The sequence below is a fragment of the Ranitomeya imitator genome, chromosome 2 (genome assembly GCF_032444005.1).
Source record: "Ranitomeya imitator isolate aRanImi1 chromosome 2, aRanImi1.pri, whole genome shotgun sequence".
In the NCBI taxonomy this organism is placed as follows: domain Eukaryota; kingdom Metazoa; phylum Chordata; class Amphibia; order Anura; family Dendrobatidae; genus Ranitomeya; species Ranitomeya imitator.
The window spans coordinates 450,442,942-450,467,998 of record NC_091283.1 but is presented as its reverse complement, the minus strand read 5'-3'; the positions used below and the strand labels follow the sequence as shown (position 1 = coordinate 450,467,998).

The window sequence follows — 25,057 nt, the reverse complement described above, 5'->3', positions numbered from 1 at the left end:
GGAAGCCAGCCTCTGCCAAGATCTATTACCGTACCTGGAAAGATTTCTTTACCTGGTGCGAATCTCGTGGCCAGATCCCACTCCCTTATTCTCTACCCAAAGTACTTGGTTTTCTCCAATCCGGTTTGGAGGCCAGGCTGTCGTTGGGCTCGCTTAAGAGCCAGGTGTCAGCCCTCTCAGTGCTTTTTCAAAGGCGCATTGCTACCAAGCCGCAAGTAAGGACTTTCCTTCAGGGAGTTTCCCGATTGGTCCCCCCCTACAGACGACCACTAGAAACATGGGACCTTAACCTGGTCCTGACAGCATTGCAGGAACCACCCTTCGAACCCCTTAAGGAGGTCCCGCTCCGCCTTCTCTCCCAGAATTCCTAGTGGCAATCACCTCGCTACGCAGGGTGTCTGAACTGACAGCACTCTCCTGCAGACGGCCCTTCCTGGCTTTTCACCAGGACAAGGTAGTTCTTCGTACGGTACCATCCTTCCTTCCGAAGGTTGTGTCCAACTTCCACCTCAATGAGGAAATTTCACTGCCATCCCTTTGCCCGGTCCCGGTTCATAGAGTGGAGAAGGCTCTGCATACGCTTGACCTTGTCAGGGCATTGCGTATATACGTGTCTAGGATTGCGTCCTTCCGGAGGTCTGATTCTCTTTTCCTCCTTCCGGAAGGCGGCCACAAGGGTCTACCAGCTTCCAAAGCTACCCTTGCCAGGTGGATCAAATCCACCATACAAGAGGCCTACCGCCTTAAAAATTCTCCTCTTCCAGCCGGTATTACGGCACACTCTACACGGGCGGTAGGGGCCTCCTGGGCCATTCGGCACCAGGCTTCGGCACAACAGGTGTGTAAGGCGGCCACTTGGATTAGCCTACACACGTTTACTAAACACTACAGGGTTCATACCCAGTCCTCAGCGGACGCGAGCCTGGGTAGATGTGTCCTGCAGGCGGCGGTGCCCTAAGTATAGGGGCCTGTCTGCACAATATTCGTCCATTGCTTCCCACCCAGGGACTGCTTTAGGACGTCCCATGGTCCTGTGTCCCCCAATGAGGCGACAGAGTAAAGGAGATTTTTGTGTACTCACCGTAAAATCTCTTTCTCTTAGCTTTTAATTGGGGGATACAGCTCCCACCCTATTTGCTCTTTTTGGCCTGTTGTTACTGTTGAGATCTCATATTGTTCCTGAGCTCGTACATAGTGGCCTTCTTATAGGCATGTCTATGTTATTCATGTTCCGTTCCTCCTACTGCTTTTGCACAAAACTGGAGAAGGCTGACGCCGTCCAGGGGTGTATACTGCAGAGGAGGAGCCTCAGTTAATCTTTTTCAGATTATGCATAGTGTCGCCTTCTAGTGGACAGCAGCATAACATCCATGGTCCTGTGTCCCCCAATTAGAGGCTAAGAGAAAGATTTTACGGTGAGTACACAAAAATCTCCTTTTTATGGGGTCCATCTGGTTTCAGTTATGTATCCGTTTTTAGATTGAGAAGAAAGCATGCAGAACTTTTTCATACATTGTACAAAAAAAAAAGACACAAGACAAACCAGATAATTAATATGACTATTCATAGCTTCTGTTTGCATCAACTAGAAAACAGATGAGCTTTGAGTATGAGGAGAAAGACAAAAAACCTCCTAAATCAAAATGGGAACTTAGCCTGAAACACTGAATCTAAGTCTAAAGTGTACATTAGCAGCTTTACCACACATATACTTCAATGTTGTCATAGACCCCAATTCATAAGATGGCGGTCCATGACAGTTTAATGACCATCTGGCCAGTATGCACCTGAATACCATTTGTTATCCATACGCCCTTACCCCTGAATTGTACGCCTCTCTGGAATTCTCTATCTGCTGCCGTTGCTCTTCAATTTGGCCCTTCATCATCCAGAGTTTGGGGAAATCTTCATAGTGGCTCAGTGCCTCCTCACACAGTTCCAGAGCAGCTTCAATGTTCCCCAACACCCACTCCAGCTTCACAGATTTCATGAACACCTGTAGGCATATAGTAATATAACATGACAAAAAACATTAAGCCAGATGATTTGTGCTAGATTTTATGCAGAGAATTAAAGATGTGAAGTACCCTGCGATAGCCAGTAAAAGTAGACGGCCAGCTCCGCAAGCAAGTACTTCTGGACGGCAGTCACCAACACCAATAACAGCTGATCGGCGGGGGTGCCAGATGTCAGACTCTGGCCCATCAGACATTGATAACCTATCCCAAGGTCATTGATTACCTATCGCCCAGGTCATCAATGTAAAAGTAGTGGACAACCTCTTTAATGCAAATCTGCTGCATCAGAAAAGGGCAAACCTACACACAAAACTAGGTAAAGTGAAAAAGCAGGATAAGCATAAATCAAAGTTAAACATATAAAAATTAAGAAAGCAAACTACTGCAATTTTTTCACCCCTTTTGTAGCAAAAAAAAAAAAAAAGTAATAAATTTCCATACAATCCTCAGCTGGAGAGCGGTGCTTACCCTAGCAGTGGCTGCACTGCTCCTAGCCTTAGCCAGAAGTCTTCTAGCCCTCTCGTACTCGTTGTTTTCTGACTCCAACTTGACGGCTGCCAACCAGATCTCTTCACTATTGGGGTTCGCCTGAGAAGAATAAAATATAATTGATGGATTTTCCTCCTCTAAGAGCACCTCCAGTCATACAACAAGAATCTAGTGGATGAATATGCAATCATAATACCAACCTGGAAAGCAAGCGCAAGAATACTCCTAGCAGCTGGCACATCTCCTGCTAGCCACTTGGACTTTGCGCCCATCAACCATAAAACTTCAGCCTTAGGACAGTGGGCAACTGCTCTCTGCAGAAGGGTCTCCAGGGACTCCCTAAGGGAGGACAGGCATCATTTTATAAGTTCTTAATAGGACAGCAAAACTAAGCTAAGCTTGCAGCCCTACACATTATTATACGGAGCATAATATATATATATTTTTTTTACGGATTGTGAACTGCAGCCTACTTTAACACTCAGAATTTTTTACAATTTTGCAGGCTACTTATGGAAATAGCAAGTTTGTGCACAGGAAAGCCTGTCATAGTAGCAAAAACATCTGGGCATATACAGATAAACATGTTCAAAGAACAATTTGGGACATTGCACTGCACCTTGTACCATGGTTCTTTTCAAAATAAGCAGCTCTGAGCCACACACTTTTCTTGCTGGGGAAAACCTGAAGGGCATGTGCATAGATGGCTCGTGCACACTCCAGGGCGCCATGAGAGACACACTGCAATATAAGATTATATACATGTCATTAGGTGTAATGATCATTGAGATAATAGCCACTTTTATTAATACAAAAAAACTTACACTATCTGCATCTTCCATCCACGTGTGCTTCCGGTCCTCCTCTTCTATGCCAATACCGATGACTGCTCTTACTACCGCCTGGCACGTCACCACACTGCCAGCTTTGTCACACTCCTCAGCGTCCTATAGTAGAACAGTAAACTACATTAGTGATACGGAAGATGGAGACACTGGTCATTTAGTCGCCTTACACTAAAACGTAATTGAAAATCTCATACTACCTAAACTAAGAGCCCTCTCCTGCCCACATTCACAGCTGACCTGTATCCACTGTTCCCGATTGATTTCTACTCCATTAGCTCTCAGAGAGGTGATGGCTCTGTCTACAATCTTCTCCACCATCTGAGTGTTCCCATTGGCTTCTTCCAGTTTGGCAGCTGTTATCCAAATATGTCTGTCAGTGGGAATATTCTCACGAGCTTTGTTCAAGACCTTGCGGGCATTCTCATAGGTCTCCAGCCTGGCGAGGGCCAACCACAGCTGGAGGATAAACAGGCAACATATGTAAGACAGTAGAATTTACCAAGATTCTTACCTTTGGCATTTTAGCTTTTTTGGTATAATAGAGGGTTTAGAGACAGACAAGGTACCATCAAGACATATCCATTAGGAGAAGGTAGAATGCCAAGAGATAAAAAGCCAACGCCAGAGCATCAGACTCTTACATTTGTCTTAGTTTCCAGCCTGCAGTAATCTCACCTCCACGCTGGTCGGGCAGCACTCCACAGCACGACTCAACATAATACGAGCATCCTCTGGTTCCTCCAGCTCCACAGCAGCTTTCCACAGACGCACAGAATTTGGGACATGTTCTAGAGCTGTGCAGATCAACAACCAGGACATTATTATGTGTGACAATCCAGAAGACCACTTCAGAGAATGAAAACATTCCAGTACTCACCCTTCCGCAAAACACGTTTTTTTGCTCTGAGATCAGTTTCCAATTCTGCAGCTCTGATGTAGATCCGAACAGACTGTGGAAGGTGACAGATGGCCTGAGCCACCACAGCTTTTGCGGTGTCTCCCGGCTGCAGTCGAGCAGCCTCCAGCCAGACGTCTTCACTCTAAAAAAAAACAAAGATTACATTTATGTATTACTCCTATATTGTAAATCTAGGATATGCCATCACTTTATAACAGATAGGCATTTGACCTCTTGCACTACCACCGATCATAAAAATAATGGGGTCACAGAACTAAATTAACCCCTTTACCCCCAAGGGTGGTTTGCACGTTAATGACCGGGCCAATTTTTACAATTCTGACCACTGTCCCTTTATGAGGTTATAACTCTGGAACGCTTCAATGGATCCTGGTGATTCTGACATTGTTTTCTCGTGACATATTGTACTTCATGACAATGGTAAAAATTATTTGATAGTACCTGCGTTTATTTGTGAAAAAAACGGAAATTTGGCGAAAATTATGAAAATTTCGCAATTTTCCAACTTTGAATTTTTATGCAATTAAATCACAGAGATATGTCACACAAAATACTTAATAAGTAACATTTCCCACATGTCTACTTTACATCAGCACAATTTTGGAACCAAAATTTTTTTTTGTTAGGGAGTTATAAGGGTTAAAAGTTGACCAGCAATTTCTCATTTCTACAACACCATTTTATTTTAGGGACCACATCTCATTTGAAGTCATTTTGAGGGGTCTATATGATAGAAAATACCCAAGTGTGACACCATTCTAAAAACTACACCCCTCAAGGTGCTCAAAACCATATTCAAGAAGTTTATTAACCCTTCTGGTGCTTCACAGGAATTTTTTGAATGTTTTAAATAAAAATGAACATTTAACTTTTTTTCACAAAAAAATTTAATTCAGCTCCAATTTGTTTTATTTTACCAAGGGTAACAGGAGAAAATGGACCCCAAACATTGTTGTACAATTTGTCCTGAGTATGCCAATACCCCACATGTGGGGGTAAACCACTGTTTGGGCGCATGGCAGAGCTCGGAAGCGAAGGAGTGCCATTTGACTTTTCAATGCAAAATTGACTGGAATTGAGATGGGACGCCATGTTTCGTTTGGAGAGCCCCTGATGTGGCTAAACATTGAAACCCCCCACAAGTGACACCATTTTGGAAAGTAGACCCCCTAAGGAACTTATCTAGAGGCGTGGTGAGCACTTTGACCCAACAAGTGCTTCACAGAAGTTTATAATGTAGAACCGTAAAAATAAAAAATCATATTTTTTCACAAAAATTATCTTTTCGCCCCCAATTTTTTATTTTCCCAAGGGTAAGAGAAGAAATTGGACCCCAAAAGTTGTTGTACAATTTGTCCTGAGTACGCTGATAGCCCATATGTGGGGGTAAACCACTGTTTGGGCGGATGGGAGAGCTCGGAAGGGAAGGAGCGCCGTTTGACTTTTCAATGCAAAATTGACAGGAATTGAGATGGGACGTCATGTTGCGTTTGAAGAGCCACTGATGTGCCTAAACATTGAAACCCCCCACAAGTGACACCATTTTGGAAAGTAGACCCCCTAAGGAACTTATCTAGAGGTGTGGTGAGCACTTTGACCCACCAAGTGCTTCACAGAAGTTTATAATGTAGAACCGTAAAAATAAAAAATCATATTTTTTCACAAAAATTATCTTTTTGCCCCCAATTTGTTATTTTCCCAAGGGTAAGAGAAGAAATTGGACCCCAAAAGTTGTTGTACAATTTGTCCTGAGTACGCTGATACCCCATATGTGGGGGTAAACCACTGTTTGGGTGGATGGGAGAGCTCGGAAGGGAAGGAGCGCCGTTTGACTTTTCAAAGCAAAATTGACAGGAATTGAGATGGGACGCCATGTTGCGTTTGAAGAGCCACTGATGTGCCTAAACATTGAAACCCCCCACAAGTGACACCATTTTGGAAAGTAGACCCCCTAAGGAACTTATCTAGAGGTGTGGTGAGCACTTTGACCCACCAAGTGCTTCACAGAAGTTTATAATGCAGAGCCGTAAAAATAAAACAAAATTTTTTTCCCACAAAAATTATTTTTTTAGCCCCCAGTTTTGTATTTTCCTGAGGGTAACAGGAGAAATTGGACCCCAAAATTTGTTGCCCAATTTGTCCTGAGTGCGATGATACACCATATGTGGGGGGAACCACTGTTTGGGCACATGGGAGGGCTCAGAAGGGAAGGAGTGCCATTTGAATGCAGACTTAGATGGAATGGTCTGCAGGTGTCACATTGCGTTTGCAGAGCCCCTAATGTACCTAAACAGTAGAAACCCCCCACAAGTGACACCATTTTGGAAAGTAGACCCCCTTAGGAACTTATCTAGATGTGTGCTGAGCGCTTTGACCCACCAAGGGCTTCACAGAAGTTTATAATGGAGAGCCGTAAAAATAAAACAAAAATTTTTTCCCACAAAAATTATTTTTTAGCCCCCAGTTTTGTATTTTCCCGAGGGTAACAGGAGAAATTCGACCCCACAATTTGTTGTCCAATTTGTCCTGAGTGCGCTGATACCCCATATGTGGGGGGGAACCACTGTTTGGGCGCATGGGAGGGCTCGGAAGGGAAGGAGCTCCATTTGGAATGAGGACTTAGATGGAATGGTCTGCAGGTGTCACATTGCATTTGCAGAGCCCCTAATGTACCTAAACAGTAGAAACCTCCCACAAGTGACACCATTTTGGAAACTAGACCCCCTAAGGAACTCATCTAGATGTGTTGTGATAGCTTTGAACCCCCAAGTGTTTCACTACAGTTTGTAACGCAGAGCCGTGAAAATTTAAAAAAAAAATCTTTCCCCCCAAAATTATTTTTTAGCCCCCAGTTTTGTATTTTCCCGAGGGTAAGAGGAGAAATTCGACCACAAAAGTTGTTGTCCAATTTGTCCTGAGTACGCTGATACCCCGTATGTTGGGGGAAACCACCGTTTGAGCGCATGGCAGAGCTCGGAAGGGAAGGAGCGCCATTTGGAATGCAGACTTAGATGGAATGGTCTGCAGACGTCACATTGCGTTTGCAGAACCCCTAATGTACCTAAACAATAGAAACCCCCCACAAGTGACCCCATATTGGAAACTAGACCCCCTAAGGAACTCATCTAGATGTGTTGTGATAGCTTTGAACCCCCAAGTGTTTCACTACAGTTTATAACGCAGAGCCGTGAAAATAAAAAATCTTTTTTTTTTCCCACAAAAAATATGTTTTAGCCCCGAGTTTTGTATTTTCCCAAGGGTAGCAGGAGAAATTGGAACCCAAAAGTTGTTGTCCTATTTGTCCTGAGTACGCTGATACCCCATATGTTGGGGTAAACCCCTGTTTGGGCACACGGGAGAGCTCAGAAGGGAAGAAGCACTGTTTTACTTTTTCAACGCAGAATTGGCTGGAATTGAGATCGGACGCCATGTCGCGTTTGGAGAGCCCCTGATGTGCCTAAACAGTGGAAACCCCCCAATTATAACTGAAACCCTAATCCAAACACATCCCTAACCCTAATCCCAACAGTAACCCTAACCACACCTCTAACCCTGACACACCCCTAACCCTAATCCCAACCCTATTCCCAACCGTAAATGTAATCTAAACCCTAACTGTAACTTTAGCCCCAACCCAAACTGTAGCCCTAGCCCTAACCCTAACCCTAATCCTAACCCTAGTCCTAACCCTAGCCCTAACCCTAACCCTAGCCCTAACCCTAGCCCTAACCCTAGCCCTAACCCTAGCCCTAACCCTAGCTCTAACCCTAACCCTAGCCCTAACCCTAGCCCTAACCCTAGCCCTAACCCTAACTCTAACCCTAGCCCTAATGGGAAAATGGAAATAAATACATTTTTTTAATTTTTCCCTAACTAAGGGGGTGATGAAGGGGGGTTTGATTTACTTTTATAGCGGGTTTTTTAGCGGATTTTTATGATTGGCAGCCGTCACACACTGAAAGACGCTTTTTATTGCAAAAAATATTTTTTGCGTTACCACATTTTGAGAGCTATAATTTTTCTATATTTTGGTCCACAGAGTCATGTGAGGTCTTGTTTTTTGTGGGACGAGTTGATGTTTTTATTGGTAACATTTTCGGGCACGTGACATTTTTTGATCGCTTTTTATTCCGATTTTTGTGAGGCAGAATGACCAAAAACCAGCTATTCATGAATTTCTTTTGGGGGAGGCGTTTATACCGTTCCGCGTTTGGTAAAATTGATGAAGCAGTTTTATTCTTCGGGTCAGTACGATTACAGCGACACCTCATTTATATCATTTTTTTATGTTTTGGCGCTTTTATACGATAAAAACTATTTTATAGAAAAAATAATTATTTTGGCATCGCTTTATTCTCAGGACTATAACTTTTTTATTTTTTTGCTGATGATGCTGTATGGCGGCTCGTTTTTTGTGGGACAAGATGACGTTTTCAGCGGTACCATGGTTAGTTATATCTGTCTTTTTGATCGCGTGTTATTCCACTTTTTGTTCGGCAGTATGATAATAAAGCGTTGTTTTTTGCCTCGTTTTTTTTTTTTTTCCTTACGGTGTTTACTGAAGGGGTTAACTAGTGGGCCAGTTTTATAGGTCGGGCCGTTACGGACGCGGCGATACTAAATATGTGTACTTTTATTGTTTTTTTTTTTTATTTAGATAAAGAAATGTATTTATGGGAATAATATTTTTTTTTTTTTTTCATTATTTTGGAATATTTTTTTTTATTTTTTTTTACACATTTGAAATTTTTTTTTTTTACTTTTTTACTTTGTCCCAGGGGGGGACATCACAGATCAGTGATCTGACAGTTTGCACAGCACTCTGTCAGATCACTGATCTGACATGCAGCGCTGCAGCCTTCACAGTGCCTGCTCTGAGCAGGCTCTGTGAAGCCACCTCCCTCCCTGCAGGACCCGGATCCGCGGCCATCTTGGATCCGGGGCTGGAGGGAGCAGGGAGGGAGGTAAGACCCTCGCAGCAACGCGATCACATCGCGTTGCTGCGGGGGGCTCAGGGAAGCCCGCAGGGAGCCCCCTCCCTGCGCGGTGCTTCCCTGTACCGCCGGCACATCGCGATCATCTTTGATCGCGGTGTGCCGGGGGTTAATGTGCCGGGGGCGGTCCGTGACCGCTCCTGGCACATAGTGCCGGATGTCAGCTGCGATAAACAGCTGACACCCGGCCGCGATCGGCGGCGCTCCCCCCGTGAGCGCTGCCGATCGCATATGACGTACTATTGCGTCCTTGGGAAGTAAAGCCCACCCCACATGGACGCAATAGTACGTCTAATGGCAGAAAGGGGTTAAAGTTGCCACGCCTTAAGTTTTTTCTTTTGCACGGTAGTGCCCCGACTTCCCATTGGCTCTGAATTTTTAGCATGACCTTAAGGTACCTTCACACTGAACAACGATATCGCTAGCGATCCGTGACGTTGCAGCGTCCTGGATAGCGATATCGTTGTGTTTGACACGCAGCAGCGATCAGGATCCTGCTGTGACATCGTTGGTCGGAGCAGAAAGGCCAGAACTTTATTACATACGTCGCTGTGCAATATACTATGTGACTGGCCAATATACTACGTGGGCTGTGCAATATATTACGTGACTGGGCAATATACTACGTGGGCTGGGCAATATACTACGTGGCTGGGCAATATACTACGTGGCTGGGCAATATACTACGTGGCTGGGCAATATACTACGTGGCTGGGCAATATACTACGTGGCTGGGCAATATACTACGTGGCAGGGCAATATACTAAGTGGCTGGGCAATATACTAAGTGGTTGGGCAATATACTACGTGGCTGGGCAATATACTACGTGGCTGGGCAATATACTACGTGACTGGGCAATATACTACGTGGCTGGGCAATATACTACGTGGCTGGGCAATATACTACGTGGGCTGTTATGATCTGGTGATTAAGGAGCGACATGCGTCTAGCTCTGAGCAGGTGGCAACTATACTGACCGCAGTCCCTAAGCTCAACACAACACTAGAAGTAGCCGTGGAATGCTCCTAACTCTACCTAGGCCTCTCGTCACAGCCTAAGAGCTAACTACCCCTAAAGATAGAAGCAGGAAAACTATCTTGCCTCAGAGAAAATCCCCAAAGGATAGTTTAGCCCCCAACAAATAATAACTGTGAGAGGAGAAGGAAATGACATACGTAGTATGAAACAAGATTTAGCACAGGAGGCCACTTCTAGCTAGATAGAAAATAGTACAGGACAGAACGCTGTGCGATCAGTAATAAAAACTAGAAAAAGTCCACCGCAAAAATCTCCACACCTGACTAAAGGTGTGGAGGGCAAACTCTGCTGCCCAGAGCTTCCAGCTTAGCTGAATAGATCCATACTGAAAAGCTGGACAAATGAACAAAAACAAAGAAAGTGCTGAACAACAAAGTCCACAACAAGAGAACTGCAAAAGGACAAGCAAGGACTTAGCTTTGATGAACTGGTCAGAGTGTCAGGAAAGTCCTAAGAGCAATGACTCCAGGCAGGAACAATTAACAACTGGCATTGAATGAGGGATAAGGCCAGACTAATATAGCCGAGCCAGAAAGACGATCAGTGAAAACAGCTGCTGAAGCTAAATCCAAGAAGCAGCCATACCACTCAAAACCACAGGAGGGAGATAAAGAGCAGAACTCACAAAAATGCTACTTACAACCACCGGAGGGAGCCCAAGAGCGGAATGCACAACAGTGGGCTGGGCAATATCCGATGCGTTAGATAGTGGCCCGATTCTAATATATATATATATATATATATATATATATATATATATATATATATATATATATATATATATATATACACACACACACACCGTATATACTCGAGTATAAGCCGAGATTTTGGGGCTGAAAGTCCCCCTCCCGGCTTATACTCGAGTCATACCTAGGGGTCGGCAGGGGAGGGGAGTCTAATAATACTCACCTGCTCCCGGCGCGGTCCCTGCAGGTCCCTGGTTCTCCGGCGCCGCAGCTTCTTCCTGTAGTGAGCGGCCACATGGTACTGCTCATTACAGTGATGAATATGAACCCGACTCCACTCCCATAGGGGTGGAGCCGCATATTCAATACTGTAATGAGCGGTAACGGTGACCGCTCACTACAAGAAGAAGCTGCGGGGCTGGAGAACCAGGGACATCGCGTCAGGAGCAGGTGAGTATAATGGCGAGGGGGAGCACTGCGCGATATTCATCTCTCCTCGCCGCTCCGTTTTCAGCATCTTCTGCAGTGACGATCAGGTTAGAGGGCGCGGTGACGTGTTTAGTGCGCGCTCTCTGCCTGAACGTCAGTGCAGAAGACGCTGAAGACGGAGTGGCGCCCGGAATAAGGAGAGGTGAATGTTGAAAGTGCCGGGGCCTGAGCGATGAGAGGTGAGTATGTGATTTTTTTTTTTTATCGCATCAATAGCATATGGGGCAAATATCTCTATGGAGCATCTTATGGGGCCATATTCAACGTTTGTGCCGAACTATATGGGGCAAGTGTCTGTATGGAGCACCTTATGGGTCATAATCAACGTTTGTGCAGCACTGTAGGGGGCAACTATCTTTATGGAGCATCTTATGGGGCCATAATCAACATTTGTGCAGCATAATATGGGGCAAATGTGTCTATGGAGCATCTTATGGGGCCATTAATAACCTTTATGCAGGATTATATGGGGCATATTTTAATATGGAGCATCTTATGGGGCCCATCATGAACTGTATGGAGCATTATATGGGGCTCCTGATTCAATATGGATATTCAAAAACACTTAACCTACTGATGTCTCAATTAATTTTACTTTTATTCGTATCTATTTTTACTTTTGAAATTTACCAGTAGCTGCTGCATTTCCCACCCTAGGCTTATACTCGAGTCATTATGTTTTCCCAGTTTTTTGTGGCAAAATTAGGGGTCAACGGCATTCTGTAGGGGGGTACCACGTGGGAGACCCCTTGAACAAAGGTCCTGACTTGCAAGTTAGCAGCAATCTTACGTTGGAACAACACAGATAACACCGAGATCTGACCCTTGAGGGGACTGAGCGCCAGGCCGGAATCCAAGCCGGACTGGAGAAATTCCAGAATGGAGGGAATTGAGAAAACGAGAGGACGACAACCGCGGAGCCTGCACCATGAGAAAAAGGCTTTCCAGGTGCGGTGATAGATGTGAGCGGACGACGCCTTGCGAGCGCTTATCATGGTGGCAATGACCTGCTGGGAAAAACCAGCTTGAGTTAGGATTCAGGTTTCAACAGCCAAGCCGTTAAACGTAGAACCCCTGAGCTCTGGTGGTAGATCGGCCCTTGGGGAAGCAGATCTGGGCGGTCTGGTAACCGCCAGGGGACGTCAGATACGAGTTGAACGAGCTCCGCGTACCCTGCGCGACGTGGCCAATCTGGGACGACAAGAATCACTGGAACCCCCTCCGTCTTGATTTTTCGGATTACTTTCGGCAGCAAAGGAAGTGGAGGAAACACGTACGGGAATTGGAACCGATGCCATATTGATATCAGTGCGTCCACCCCGATGGCCCGGGGATCCCGAGAACGTGCTATGAAGTTGGGAACTTTGGCGTTCAGTCTAGACGCCATCAGGTCCACGTTCGGAGTTTCCCAGCGAAGGGAGATTTGCTGGAAAACCTTTGGATGGAGTTCCCGCTTCCCCGAGGCGAGACCCTGACGGCTGAGAAAGTCCGCCGCCCAGTTCTCGACGCCTGGAATGTGCACTGCAGAAATGGTGGAGCGGTTGGTCTCAGCCCACCGGAGAATGTGGGAGACTTCCTGCATCGCCGCCCTGCTGCGGGTACCCCCCTGATGGTTTATGTATGCCACCGTTGTCCGATTGAATTCGAATTGGGTGACCCGCGAGCAGGAAGTGAAAACGTCTCAGGGCAAATCTGATAGCTCGAATCTCCAAGATGTTTATGGGAAGTCTCGACTCCTGAATCGTCCAACGCCCCTGGGAAGTGTGGTGGCGAAACACCGCTCCCCAACCGAGGAGACTGCCGTCGGTAGTTACCACCAGCCAGTGGATTGGGAGAAAAGACCTCCCCTGGTTGAGAGATGATTCCAAGGTCCACCATTTGAGCGCTTGCCTGATCCGTGGGGGCAGAGGACATGGGCGGTCAAGAGTTAAGGGACTCCTGTCCCAATTGTCCAGCAGGGCCTATTGTAAGGGGCGGAGATCAGTTGAGCGAAGGGAACCGCTTCCATTGCGGCCACCATTTTCCCCAAGATCTTCATGGCAAACCGAATGGACCGCGGGCAAGGGCGACAGAGCGTCCTTGCTCCCTGCTGAAGCGCTTGGGCCTAGGACCAAGGAAGGAAAACCAGCCCCTTGGACGTGTCCATGATCATGCCTAGGAAAGAGATCCGTCGGGCTGGAACGGGGGAGGACTTGTCCAAGTTGATTAACCAGCCCAGGCGCGAAAGGGAATCCAAGGTAATGCGGACGCTTGCTTCGCAGGCATGAAAAGACGTACCTTTGATCAGGAGGTCATCTAAGTATGGCAACACGACCACTCCTCGGGAGTGAAGAATGGCCATGACAGCCGCCATGACCTTTGTGAATACCCTGGGCGCAGTGGCAAGGCCGAAGGGTAAGGCCGTGAATTGAAAGTGGTCCTCTTGGATGGCAAAACGGAGGAACCTTTGATGTGGTGGGAAGATTGGGATATGAAAATAAGCATCTTTGATGTCTATTGATGCTAGGAACTCCCCTCTCTTCATTGAGGAGATGACTGACCGAAGGGATTCCACCCTGAAGTGTCGTACCTTTACACACTTGTTTAGGAGCTTCAGGTCCAAAATAGGGCGCACCGTCCTGTCCTTTTTTGGCACGACAAAGAGGTTTGAGTAAAAACCTCTGAATCTCTCGTGTTTTGAAACCGGAACAATGACCCCGTTTTGGCGGAGGGATTCGATGGCGCGGTTAAGTGCGCGAGATTGAGCTCCCGAACTTGGGAGACAAGAGGGGCAAAAACCGTGCTGGAGGGGAGGTGGAAAATTCTATTTTGTAACCAGAAGACACCAGGTCTCTCTGACCCATTCGTCGTGAATGACGGAAAGCCAGAGGTGTTGAAAAGGAAGCAGGCGTCTGCCTACTTTGGAGGTGTCGACTGGAATACTCCCCGAGTCATTGTGAGGGAAATCTGGAAGGCCTGGACCCTCTGGTTCTGGGTTGTCTAGGCTTTCCTCGCCAGGACTGATTCGGCCTGTAAGAAGGCCGAGAGTCTCCGTCTGTGCGTGGATATCGTTCTGATCTGGACGAGGCTGTGGAGGAGGACCAGAAAGGGCTCCTGCGAAAGGGACAAAAACAAAAATGTTGCTGGCGCTGATAGGCAGCTTTAGGCCTGTGATGAGGGAGGAACTTGCTTTTCCCTCCTGTAGCATCGGAAATACCGTAAGTTGGTCTAGTTTTTCTCCAAACAGACGTCCGCTCTGAAAGGGAAGGGAAATCAGAGACTTTTTTGAGGAGGAATCCGCACGCCTCTCTCTAAGCCAAATAGCTCTCCTGATGGTGATGGCATTTGAAGCTGCAGTTGCCGCACAGTCCACTGTGCTAATGACGCGTACATCACGTAATCTCCAGCCATAGCAATTTGTTTGGCGTGATCCGCCGCCTCAGACGGAAGAGCCTGGTCCTGAATGGATTTTGCAAGAGCATCTGCCCAGAAAACCATTGCTTTGGCGACCCATGCCGCAACAAAGGAGGGAGATAGTGTATGAAGCCTCAGGTTCCTCCCTGAGCGAGCCAAGGAATCTAACTGGCATTCTGTGGGATTTTTAATTGAAGCCCCATCAGGTACGGATAAAAGCTTATTGGTAGCCAAACGCGATACCGGAGGATCTACCAGAGGTGGTTCCGTCCAATCTTTGACAAGATCTGCGGAAAAGGGATACTTCGATTCCAGGGCGCTTTTTCCCGTAAAGCATTTATCCGGGCGCTCCCTGTGTCGCTGGACTATATCTAGGAAATCTGGATGAGAGGCAAACACCTTATGGGATAGTTTGGTTCTCGTAAAGGAAACCGCGTGATCCGGAGTTGAATTAGGGTCATCATCAACCTTTAGCCCATGATTGACAGCCTCAATGAGGGAATCAACAGTTGATTGAAACTCCGGAGAATCAGGGTCCAAGGATGCCTCAGACTCATACTCAGTCGTGATCGCTTCGGGCCCCTGGAGAGGGTGAGCGAGAAGTGGAGCTACCAGAGGCTGAATGGCGTGGTGAATGCTCAGGAGAGGTAGTGCGGATCCGTTTTTTGGATGTCCGTACCTCTTTCAGGTGAGAGCGGCCCCTGCTAGCCGATGCTTCCCCCGTTATAGAGGGGTCTCTTAACCCAGGAAAACGAGCGCCCCGCTCCCCAGAGGGGTCATGAAGGGATTCAATCGCTTTGGCTAGCAAAGCCATGGATTGTGACAGTGACGCGGCCCACTCAGGGGGGGGCTAGATACACTGGGGTCGGTAGCAGCGGAGGGCTCCTGGGCACATTGGGCATCACAGGCAGGGCAGAGGGGAGGTTTGAGGCCGAGGGAGGGGAGCCTGGCAGGTGGTACATGCAGAGAAAAAGGTGGTATGAACCTTAGTGGTCTTTTTAACCCTTGACTGCGACATGTTGTACCCCAATGAGAGGAAAAAAGGCTGCTAGTGGAAGCTGAGGGGTAACGCTGCAGGGAAGCACGTAGTGCCGTCTCCTTACCCAGGTCCTGTGCCCCGCAATCAGATAGGTGGCAATGAGTGGGAAAAACCTCCAGAACTGCTGACATGTGGAAGAAGCCGGCCGGCGCTGCTGTGCATTGGGAAGATGGCTGCCGAGAGTTTGGGGGTAGTCTCGCAAGGAGCGAGAAGCGCCAGGACCGGGGCAGAGCCGCAACAATGACGCGAGCATGGGCGGGGCCTATTGGGATGCGGCCTACACTAGGCCGAAGCCGGAGACTAAATTTTCGGCCTCGGCCTGCGCGCACCCACGGACAGCCGGGAAAGACGCCGCGGAGCACTTACCGGTATGGAGCCCTCCCCAAAAAACAGAAAACGCAACCCCTTAGCTGCACTTACCCCATATTGGAGTGAGGGGGGGGCCGATGTAGGACTCGGGGTAGATAGGACGGTGCAGGGTTAGGGGAGCCTCCATCCACCATCCCCGGAAAGGGGGGTGGAGAGGAACCGTCCGCCTCCTTCTATCATCCGCTTTTTCAGCGGTGATACAGTGGGGGGCTGCACGGACGCCACAGTGGAAAGTGCCTCTGAACAGCCGAGGGTGAGACCTGGTGGGCAGGGCAAGATGTCCGGCAATAGGCCTGGCTGCAGAAGAAGATACTGGAGCTCGTCTGTAAAGCAGGGGGGAAAGATCGGTGCCCTTGAAGGGGCCCGTCGCCCCAAAAGTCAGCTCAGGCAGTGGCATCCCACGTCGCAGGAGAGTATACGGAGGGGTAAAACTCCCGTGCTTGCCTGTTGTTGGTTCGGGGAGATCGGAGCCTTGAAAGGTTCTGTCGCCCCTTCGTCCAGTAAAAAGTTTAATCCAGTGTGCCTCCTACGGACACTAAGCTTGAACTGGGTCTCTGGAAGCCAGCATGAGGGTGTATACTGCAGGGGAGGAGCTAACTCTTTGTCTCAACTTAGTGTCAGCCTCCTAGTGACAGCAGCATAACACCCATGGTCCTGTGTCCCCCAATGTGGCGAAGGAGAAATATATATATATATATATATATATATATATTTTTTATTTATTTATTTTTTTTAAATAAACCGTCCTGGATAAACCCTTTACCACACATGAGAATATTGCTCACCTTGGGACACATCTCTGTGCCTTTCATGATAAGGTTCCTGGCTACTTGCAATTTGCCTGTAACTTCTTCCAGACGAGCAGAAGCAATCCAAGCTGGTGGATGATGTGGATTAGTCTCCCGCACAGACTTCAGTAGAAGGCGTGCTTTCTTAATATCACTGGTGAGTAGGGGAAAAAAAAACTTGATTAATCTAAAATGTACCACAACCAATTAAATAAAGTATCTTATACCAGAATTACCACACTTACTTGATATCTCCCCCGTGTGTTGGAATCATAGAGTTCAGGTCAGTCAGGTAACCTTTAGGATCCACCACCGTCTGACCACTAACAGAGTCTGAAACCTATAGGCATAATAAAGATGTACAAAATAATTTGTGAGTTCATAATTACAAATCCGTATTATTTACACAGAGGCCATAATGATGTGTAATTCCTCTTCCGCTAACCTGGCTCAGCCTCATGTCCATCAGAGTGTTTCTGGCCTGACCAATCTTTCTCATGTCTAGGTCTCCAGATCCAGGTGTCATTAGCCCAGGGGTCATTCCTCCTGGGTACGGGCTGTTTAGCCCTCCAGGAAAAGGGGTATTCAATCCTCCAAACTGCTAAATAAGAAAAATATACATACAACATTTGTTGAACATAGGTTCAAGGTTTCTACAGTTAAAGCACAAACACGACGCACTTACTGTCTGCCGTGGATCGACAGATGTATGATTCTCTCCAGTTTGTAAATGTTTGGCGAAGAAGCTATCAGGGACAGGGGTCAGTTTCTCATGGCGAGGATTTCTTTGGCGCTTGTTGCGGGCATCGCCAACCTCTGGGATGCTCAGCCACTCTTCTTCTGTCACTTCAGCCAGTTTTCTCTGGATATAAATAAAATAATGTAAACCTGGAAAATTCTGAGCACAGAGCAGACAACGGCAAGGCCCCAAAAAGCCAGTGTGAAAGGAGTGGTAGTGCAAATGTGTGATTACTGCTCCATTCACTGTCTATGGGACCGACTGACATCTCTGAATGCAATCTTCATCAGTCCCAAAAACAGAGGAGCAACAAAAAGCCCGTACTCTAGGGAGAAGGACATCTAGGTGACCAAAAAAACACGGCCTATAATATGACTGACAATTGTTACCAAATAGCTTCTACCTGTCATAACAAAATGCAGGAGAAATCTTAATACACAGCTGAGCTCCTAAGGGACAGAGCCAAACAAAACTACAAGGTTGTCGCCAGGCATGCGTACCTTTAAATCTGAGAACTGCTGCTGGATTTTAGGTCTCTCCATACGGTACTTCTCGATTTCCTCTTTCTCTCTCTGCTCTCTTCATAAAAAGAAAAAAACAAGAGCAGTCATTAAGAGTAGGAACTCTAGGCACAATATGGGGGGTCCCTGGCTTAACACTTCCTTTTAGGATCCTGAAAGGAGAGACGTTCTGAACAAGTGACCGCTGTTCTGCTGGACTCCATCATTTTTTACCGAAAAGTCACAATTTAATACTATACAATTATTTAGAATTTAGAAAAAACGAAGAAAAAAACGAAACAAAGTCCAAAATACAGTATAAATTACAATATTTATTAAAATATATATAATATAGTGTAACGGTGGGAAAAAATACCATAAAAGCACAACACCAGGGACATGTAAATGGCAGCACTAAAAATAAGTTAAATATATAACCACAGTGTAAGAACAACATATATGTGCATACCTGTGTCAATAAGCCATAAAATATATAGCAAGCAGATTTACCAAATGAATATTATAAAGTGCATGTGCAAATTTAATTAATTGGTGGCAAAAAGGAGACCGAATAGAGATGCTGATAATAAATATTGGTGCAATCTATTGGCGCTAAATCCGGCCGGTATATAGTATAATAGTCATAGTGACCAGTGAGCTATAAAGCACCCAGCGGGCAAGAAAAAAAAAAAAAAAAAAAAAGCCACAAAAAACAAAATAAAAATCGGAGTAGAGGTCAAAAAGAAGCCGCCTGGTATTACCTGCTGAATGGGATGAACGTCCCTGGGATGTGCCGAACCCCGACGCGCGTTTCGGCGTCTGCCTTCGTCAGGGGGTGGCTACATCCAAGGGAAGCTAGGTATTTATGTAATGGGCAGCCAATGAGAGGGGGAGCGGGTGTGGAGCGACGCGCGCCGACATAGGAGGTCATCAGAAGGCGCCGACCCACAAACCCATGCAGCCCCGGCGCCGCGATCAGCTGGCGCGACACAGGGGAACATGGGAGAGGGGGCGGAGCCAACTGGGACGCAATGACAGCGTGCGTTCCACCCGGCCCACTGTCATTGGATAAAAGAGACCATGTGATGCCGCAGGTCCTGGAAGGGTAAAAGTAAATTTATTTTATTTTTCATATTTATTATTATTATATTTATTATTATTTTTATTTATTGCATTTAGACATATTAATCTTATTTCTATTTTTTCTATATTATTTATTCCACACTTCATCTCAGTTTTTGCCAACTTTTGTTCTCTATATTTATTTTCCCCTGTATTGATTATTAGCACTAGTCTTAGATTCACTGACGATTATTATCACTAGATTTACATTTATTTGTTATCCCAGTACTCCGTTATGTTCACCTTTTCCCTTTCAGGACCTGCCACATCACATGGTCTCATTTTTCCTATTAGTTTCAACACTCCGTCTAGATTTACTTTTACCCTTCCAGGACCTGCGGCATCACATGGTCTCTTTTATCCAATGACAGTGGGCCGGGTGGAACGCACGCTGTCATTGCGTCCCGGTTGGCCCCGGATTCTCCCATGTTCCCCTGTGTCGCGTCAGCTGATCGCGGCGCTGGGGCTGCATGGGTTTGTGGGTCGGCGCCTTCTGATGACCTCCTATGTCGGCGCGCGTCGCTCCACACCCGCTCCCCCTCTCATTGGCTGCCCATTACATAAATACCTAGCTTCCCTTGGATGTAGCCACCCCCTGACGAAGGCAGACGCCGAAACGCGCGTCGGGGTTCGGCACATCCCAGGGACGTTCATCCCATTCAGCAGGTAATACCAGGTGGCTTCTTTTTGACCTCTACTCCGATTTTTATTTTGTTTTTTGGGGCTTTTTTTTTTCTTGCCCGCTGGGTGCTTTATAGCTCACTGGTCACTATGACTATTATACTATATACCGGCCAGATTTAGCGCCAATAGATTACACCAATATTTATTATCAGCATCTCTATTCGGTCTCCTTTTTCCACCAATTAATTAAATTTGCATATGCACTTTATAATATTAATTTGGTAAATCTGCTTGCTATATATTTTATGGCTTATTGACACAGGTATGCACATATATGTTGTTCTTACACTGTGGTTATATATTTAACTTATTTTTAGTGCTGCCATTTACATGTCCCTGGTGTTGTGCTTTTTATGGTATTTTTTTCCCACCGTTACACTATATTATATATATTTTAATAAATATTGTAATTTATACTGTATTTTGGACTTTGTTTCGTTTTTTCTATGTTTTCCCGATTTGTCCAATACACCTTCCATTGGTGATTTTATATATATATATATATATATATATATATATATATATATATATATATATATATATATATATATATATATATATATATATTCTCTTCTCCCATGCACAATTGCTATGTGCACCGTGCCTTGAGATATATTTAATTATTCAGAATTTGCAGAGTTGTGGGGCCCAGAGTGCTCAGCTAATCACTGCAGCACTGTCACCACCATCCTCTTGTAATACTGATATTTCACCTTCTTTCCTTCCTCCTCTCATCCATCCTCTTGTCCAGGGCAGCATAAATAGCATCAGCTTCCTCGTCATCCTTCTCATAGGGGCCACTGGAGAACAAGCTTCCAGCATAACCATTAAACTGGAGATTGGGACAAAATAGAAGAGAGACCGTTTTAAAAAACCTCACTCGTCAAAATTTTTATAAAATGTTACCCTATAGAAGGGCAGTCTGGATTGACTGACATTTTACACTCACCTCATCATAATTTGTGTCGTTCAGATCTTCATCATCGTCATCCGCTTGGTTTTTCTTCATTTGGTCGCCCACTGTCCTCTTCCCTGGCGGTGCATGGCGGTCATCTACTGGGTCATTGGCATCACGAGCTGGACCAATATCAGAACGGGTGGTGAAACCGGTAGCACTAAAAGATGACAAGGAAAGAACTAAGTCCACGGAATACTTAAACGGGCAGCAACTTACAAGATCTATGCTAACTGCCGTGCACTATGAGAAGAGCTAACCTCTGCAGCCCCCCTCTCCACGACCTTCGACAAGTGACGCGGCCCCTCTCCGCGACCGTCGACATGTAACACGGCCCCCCTCTCCGCGACCCTCGACAAGTAACACGGCCCCCCTCTCCGCGACCCTCGACAAGTAACACGGCCCCCCTCTCCGCGACCGTCGACAAGTAACACGGCCCCCCTCTCCGCGACCGTCGACAAGTAACACGGCCCCCCTCTCCGCGACCCTCGACAAGTAACACGGCCCCCCTCTCCGCGACCGTCGACAAGTAACACGGCCCCCCTCTCCGCGACCCTCGACAAGTAACACGGCCCCCCTCTCCGCGACCCTCGACAAGTAACACGGCCCCCCTCTCCGCGACCCTCGACAAGTAACACGGCCCCCCTCTCCGCGACCCTCGACAAGTAACACGGCCCCCCTCTCCGCGACCCTCGACAAGTAACACGGCCCCCCTCTCCGCGACCGTCGACAAGTAACACGGCCCCCCTCTCCGCGACAAGTAACACGGCCCCCCTCTCCGCGACCCTCGACAAGTAACACGGCCCCCCTCTCCGCGACCCTCGACAAGTAACACGGCCCCCCTCTCCGCGACCCTCGACAAGTAACACGGCCCCCCTCTCCGCGACCGTCGACAAGTAACACGGCCCCCCTCTCCGCGACCCTCGACAAGTAACACGGCCCCCCCTCTCCGCGACCGTCGACAAGTAACACGGCCCCCCTCTCCGCGACCCTCGACAAGTAACACGGCCCCCCCTCTCCGCGACCGTCGACAAGTAACACGGCCCCCCCTCTCCGCGACCGTCGACAAGTGACAGTCCCTCTATGCTACCACGCGCTCTGCGTGATTGTTGACAAGTCACACAGCCCCTCACCATGCGACGCAGGCCCCATCCATGCCAGCAACTCTTAGTAAATTCACCCCTCTCCATTTTCATGGCTGAGCACCGCAGCCCCTCGCTCTGTACAGCCACGTACCGGACACGTTACACGCCTAAAGCTACCGATACCAGCAGAACATCTTCTCCTGCCCCAGAACCAGCCCTGCGGAGCTCTTACCCTCTGCCCAGACCGGGCACATAGCCCAGCGGGGCCGGCATGCCCAGGAACGGCTTCTTCTTCTTGTTCATGGTGCCGGTGATGGACGCAGTTAGCCCGGAGGCTCCACCGGGGTTACCGGCTCCTGAGGGCCCGGGGCCGCTTCCTGACGACGAGGAGGCCGCCATTTTTTCCAGCACTGAGAAGCGACAGCAGAACGTCTCCCACAATGCACCGCGCTCTACGTGTCTGCAACTTCCGGCCGTGCGTGACCATAGAGCCGTCACCTAGGAGCCGGCGCCATCTTACGGGAGGCAGCCTGAGGAAAGTCTCCACAACAATGGCTGCCGTTACCAGGAGTTACCGCATACTATCAGTGCGTCATCCAAACCGAAAGAAATAAAAAATGTTTGGGTTCTTTGCCCCAGGGTGTGTGGGCTGCCGTGTGGTTGGTAGTGAAATGTTCTCTCACCTGTTTCAGAAAATAATGTCAAATATGAATTTGTTTTACACATAATAAAACAACATTGCGAGATGATGTTGCAGTGCCCTATTGCTGCCTGTAGATGGCGCTGTGCACTTTGGAGACGACCTATTGCTTTTGCGCCTTTTGGTGTTTTGCGCCCGGTTTTGTTTGCGCCATGTTCATTTGCGCCTTCTTTATGTTTTCATCTATTTTGGGCTTTTCTTTTAGTTCACCATTGTGAGTTGGGGTTTGGGGTTTTCAGATATTTTCGGATAAATCGTTTGTGGCTTTTCGGAAAAATCCTGAAATATTTGTGCAAATATCTTCCCATCCACAGAGTGATTTCGTGGACGCCTGGGATTTTACATTTTTCTGTCACTTTTTGCTATAAAAAAAGTAGCAGAAAATGTTGAAAGCAAAAAAAAAAAAGACCCTCCTCCCCGATTCATCGTTTTTTAAAATTTTGCTGGGGTTTTTTTTTGTTCAGGCATTTTGCTGAAGTTCCAAGATCGACTTTTTTTTTGTCCTGAATCTTGACTTTTTAAAAAGTCACACATTTCGCAAAATGTCGCAATGGGGTTGGGGTATATTGAGAACAAATTTAGTGAGTTTTCGAAACAGTCACAAATAACGAATCAGCCAAAAACATCTGTAAAAAAGTAAAAAAAACGAGCGCACACGTATCAAATTGATGTTAAAGGCGTAAATTAAAAGAATAAGGTGCATAAAAAATGCGGCAACGAAAAACTAAGCAAATGCGCAAATTCAGTGATGAATCCGGCCATGTTTTTTTGACTTTTGCACAAAATTCATGACCCACATGCGCTGCCATTTCGAATAATTTGGATCAAATAACCTGAAAAACTGAGTTACTTAAACTGTGCATCATTTAAGTGGGTGTCCTATTAGCAAAACTTTACCGTGCGTAATTTGTTTTATGCATGACAAAAAAACTAAAATTGCTTGACATATTACAGTACCCAATAGCTGCCTCTAGATGGCGATGTATCCCAGCACACAATGACCCCCCTTGCATGCCAAGTGATTTTATGGATGCCTGGAGTTTTTGCAATATTTTTGTGCTAAAAATTTTGAAAATCGATTCGCCCCAATTCATCATTTGCATTTTGTTAAGCCACTTTTCAGTCCTAGGCATGGGTTTATGTTTGCTACATGGCCCCAATATAAGATTAGTCAGAGCATGCTGGGAGTTGCTGTCTCCCCCAGCTGAAGAGACAGAGGTTGCAGACCCTTTGATGTACAGGAGCCTGCACTGAAGGAATGACAGGCCGTTGTTTCATTCCTTGGCCATTAGTGGGCGTTGTTGTTCTGTTGGATCGCAGCCTATGATAATTTATGGAAATCTGTTCTTCATGACAACAAGTTCATTGAATATTTATAGAATTAAAAAAAAAAAGCGTGAAAAGAACGTCCTGGGAGAAATGTGTGTCCTCAATGAATGTGATTAATTACATGATACAGGATTCGGTACTGCTGATCATTGACATAAACCCAAATACAGGGAGTACATGTAGTCAGCAGAGGTCACAGCAGGAGAGATGCTATGGAAGATTCGTAGCGCAAAAGTGGCAGTGACCCACCCAAAAAGTCAGTGGCCCTGGGCAAAGCTATAATGGGTGTAAACATACCAGCCTCACCTGAGCCCTGGGGGCCAAGTGGGCAAGTATTAGGCCGGCGTCACACTAGCGAGTTTTATGGACGTATGAGTGCAGAAAATACGTCCAGAAAAAACGCATTGCACACGGCCCAATGATTCTCTATGGGGCAGCTCCTATCTTGCGCATATTACGCATCCGTAATATACGGTATGTTACAGGCGTAGAAAATCGCAGCATGCTGCGTTTATCAGTGTATTGTGCAAAAATACACCAATGAAAGTCTATGGGGGCGAGAAAATTACGGATTACACACGCACCATGCGTGTGACTTGCGAGAAATTAGCAGCGGTGTTCTATAGAAAAGCCGGCAATTCAGTGCGGTGTAAAGTAAAATCACACTGATAGAATAGAATAGGTAGAATAAATGTGTACACATAGTATAAATATATAAATATATGTCAGTGAGACACATATATATATATATATATATATATATATATATATATTTATATTTAATTCAGCGCTAGATAGCAGAAAAGCTGGTAATTCAATTGCTGGCTTTTGCTATCTCCTTCACAAACCCGACAGGATATGAGACATGG

At 46.5% G+C, this 25,057-nt stretch overlaps 1 protein-coding gene across 2 annotated transcripts in view; it reads right to left on the bottom strand.

The window, feature by feature from the left end:
• PRPF6 (pre-mRNA processing factor 6) overlaps window positions 1–22,703 on the bottom strand; it is a 38,093-nt gene extending 15,390 nt beyond the window's left edge. Inside the window, exons 1-16 of one of the 2 annotated variants that reach the window (XM_069751096.1) lie at window positions 22,392–22,703; window positions 21,069–21,234; window positions 20,833–20,951; window positions 18,314–18,392; window positions 17,760–17,936; window positions 17,520–17,675; window positions 17,320–17,414; window positions 17,072–17,228; window positions 4,233–4,395; window positions 4,031–4,149; window positions 3,593–3,811; window positions 3,332–3,454; window positions 3,127–3,248; window positions 2,708–2,846; window positions 2,487–2,606; window positions 1,820–1,996 (exon numbers count right to left, since the gene is read on the bottom strand). In XM_069751096.1, the coding sequence (XP_069607197.1) occupies window positions 1,820–1,996; window positions 2,487–2,606; window positions 2,708–2,846; window positions 3,127–3,248; window positions 3,332–3,454; window positions 3,593–3,811; window positions 4,031–4,149; window positions 4,233–4,395; window positions 17,072–17,228; window positions 17,320–17,414; window positions 17,520–17,675; window positions 17,760–17,936; window positions 18,314–18,392; window positions 20,833–20,951; window positions 21,069–21,234; window positions 22,392–22,558 (2,298 nt within the window). In that variant the 5' untranslated portion in view covers window positions 22,559–22,703. The remainder of the gene's footprint in view (window positions 1–1,819; window positions 1,997–2,486; window positions 2,607–2,707; window positions 2,847–3,126; window positions 3,249–3,331; window positions 3,455–3,592; window positions 3,812–4,030; window positions 4,150–4,232; window positions 4,396–17,071; window positions 17,229–17,319; window positions 17,415–17,519; window positions 17,676–17,759; window positions 17,937–18,313; window positions 18,393–20,832; window positions 20,952–21,068; window positions 21,235–22,391) is intronic. The other variant, XM_069751097.1, reaches the window with a different exon arrangement.
• Window positions 22,704–25,057: the final 2,354 nt, after the last annotated feature.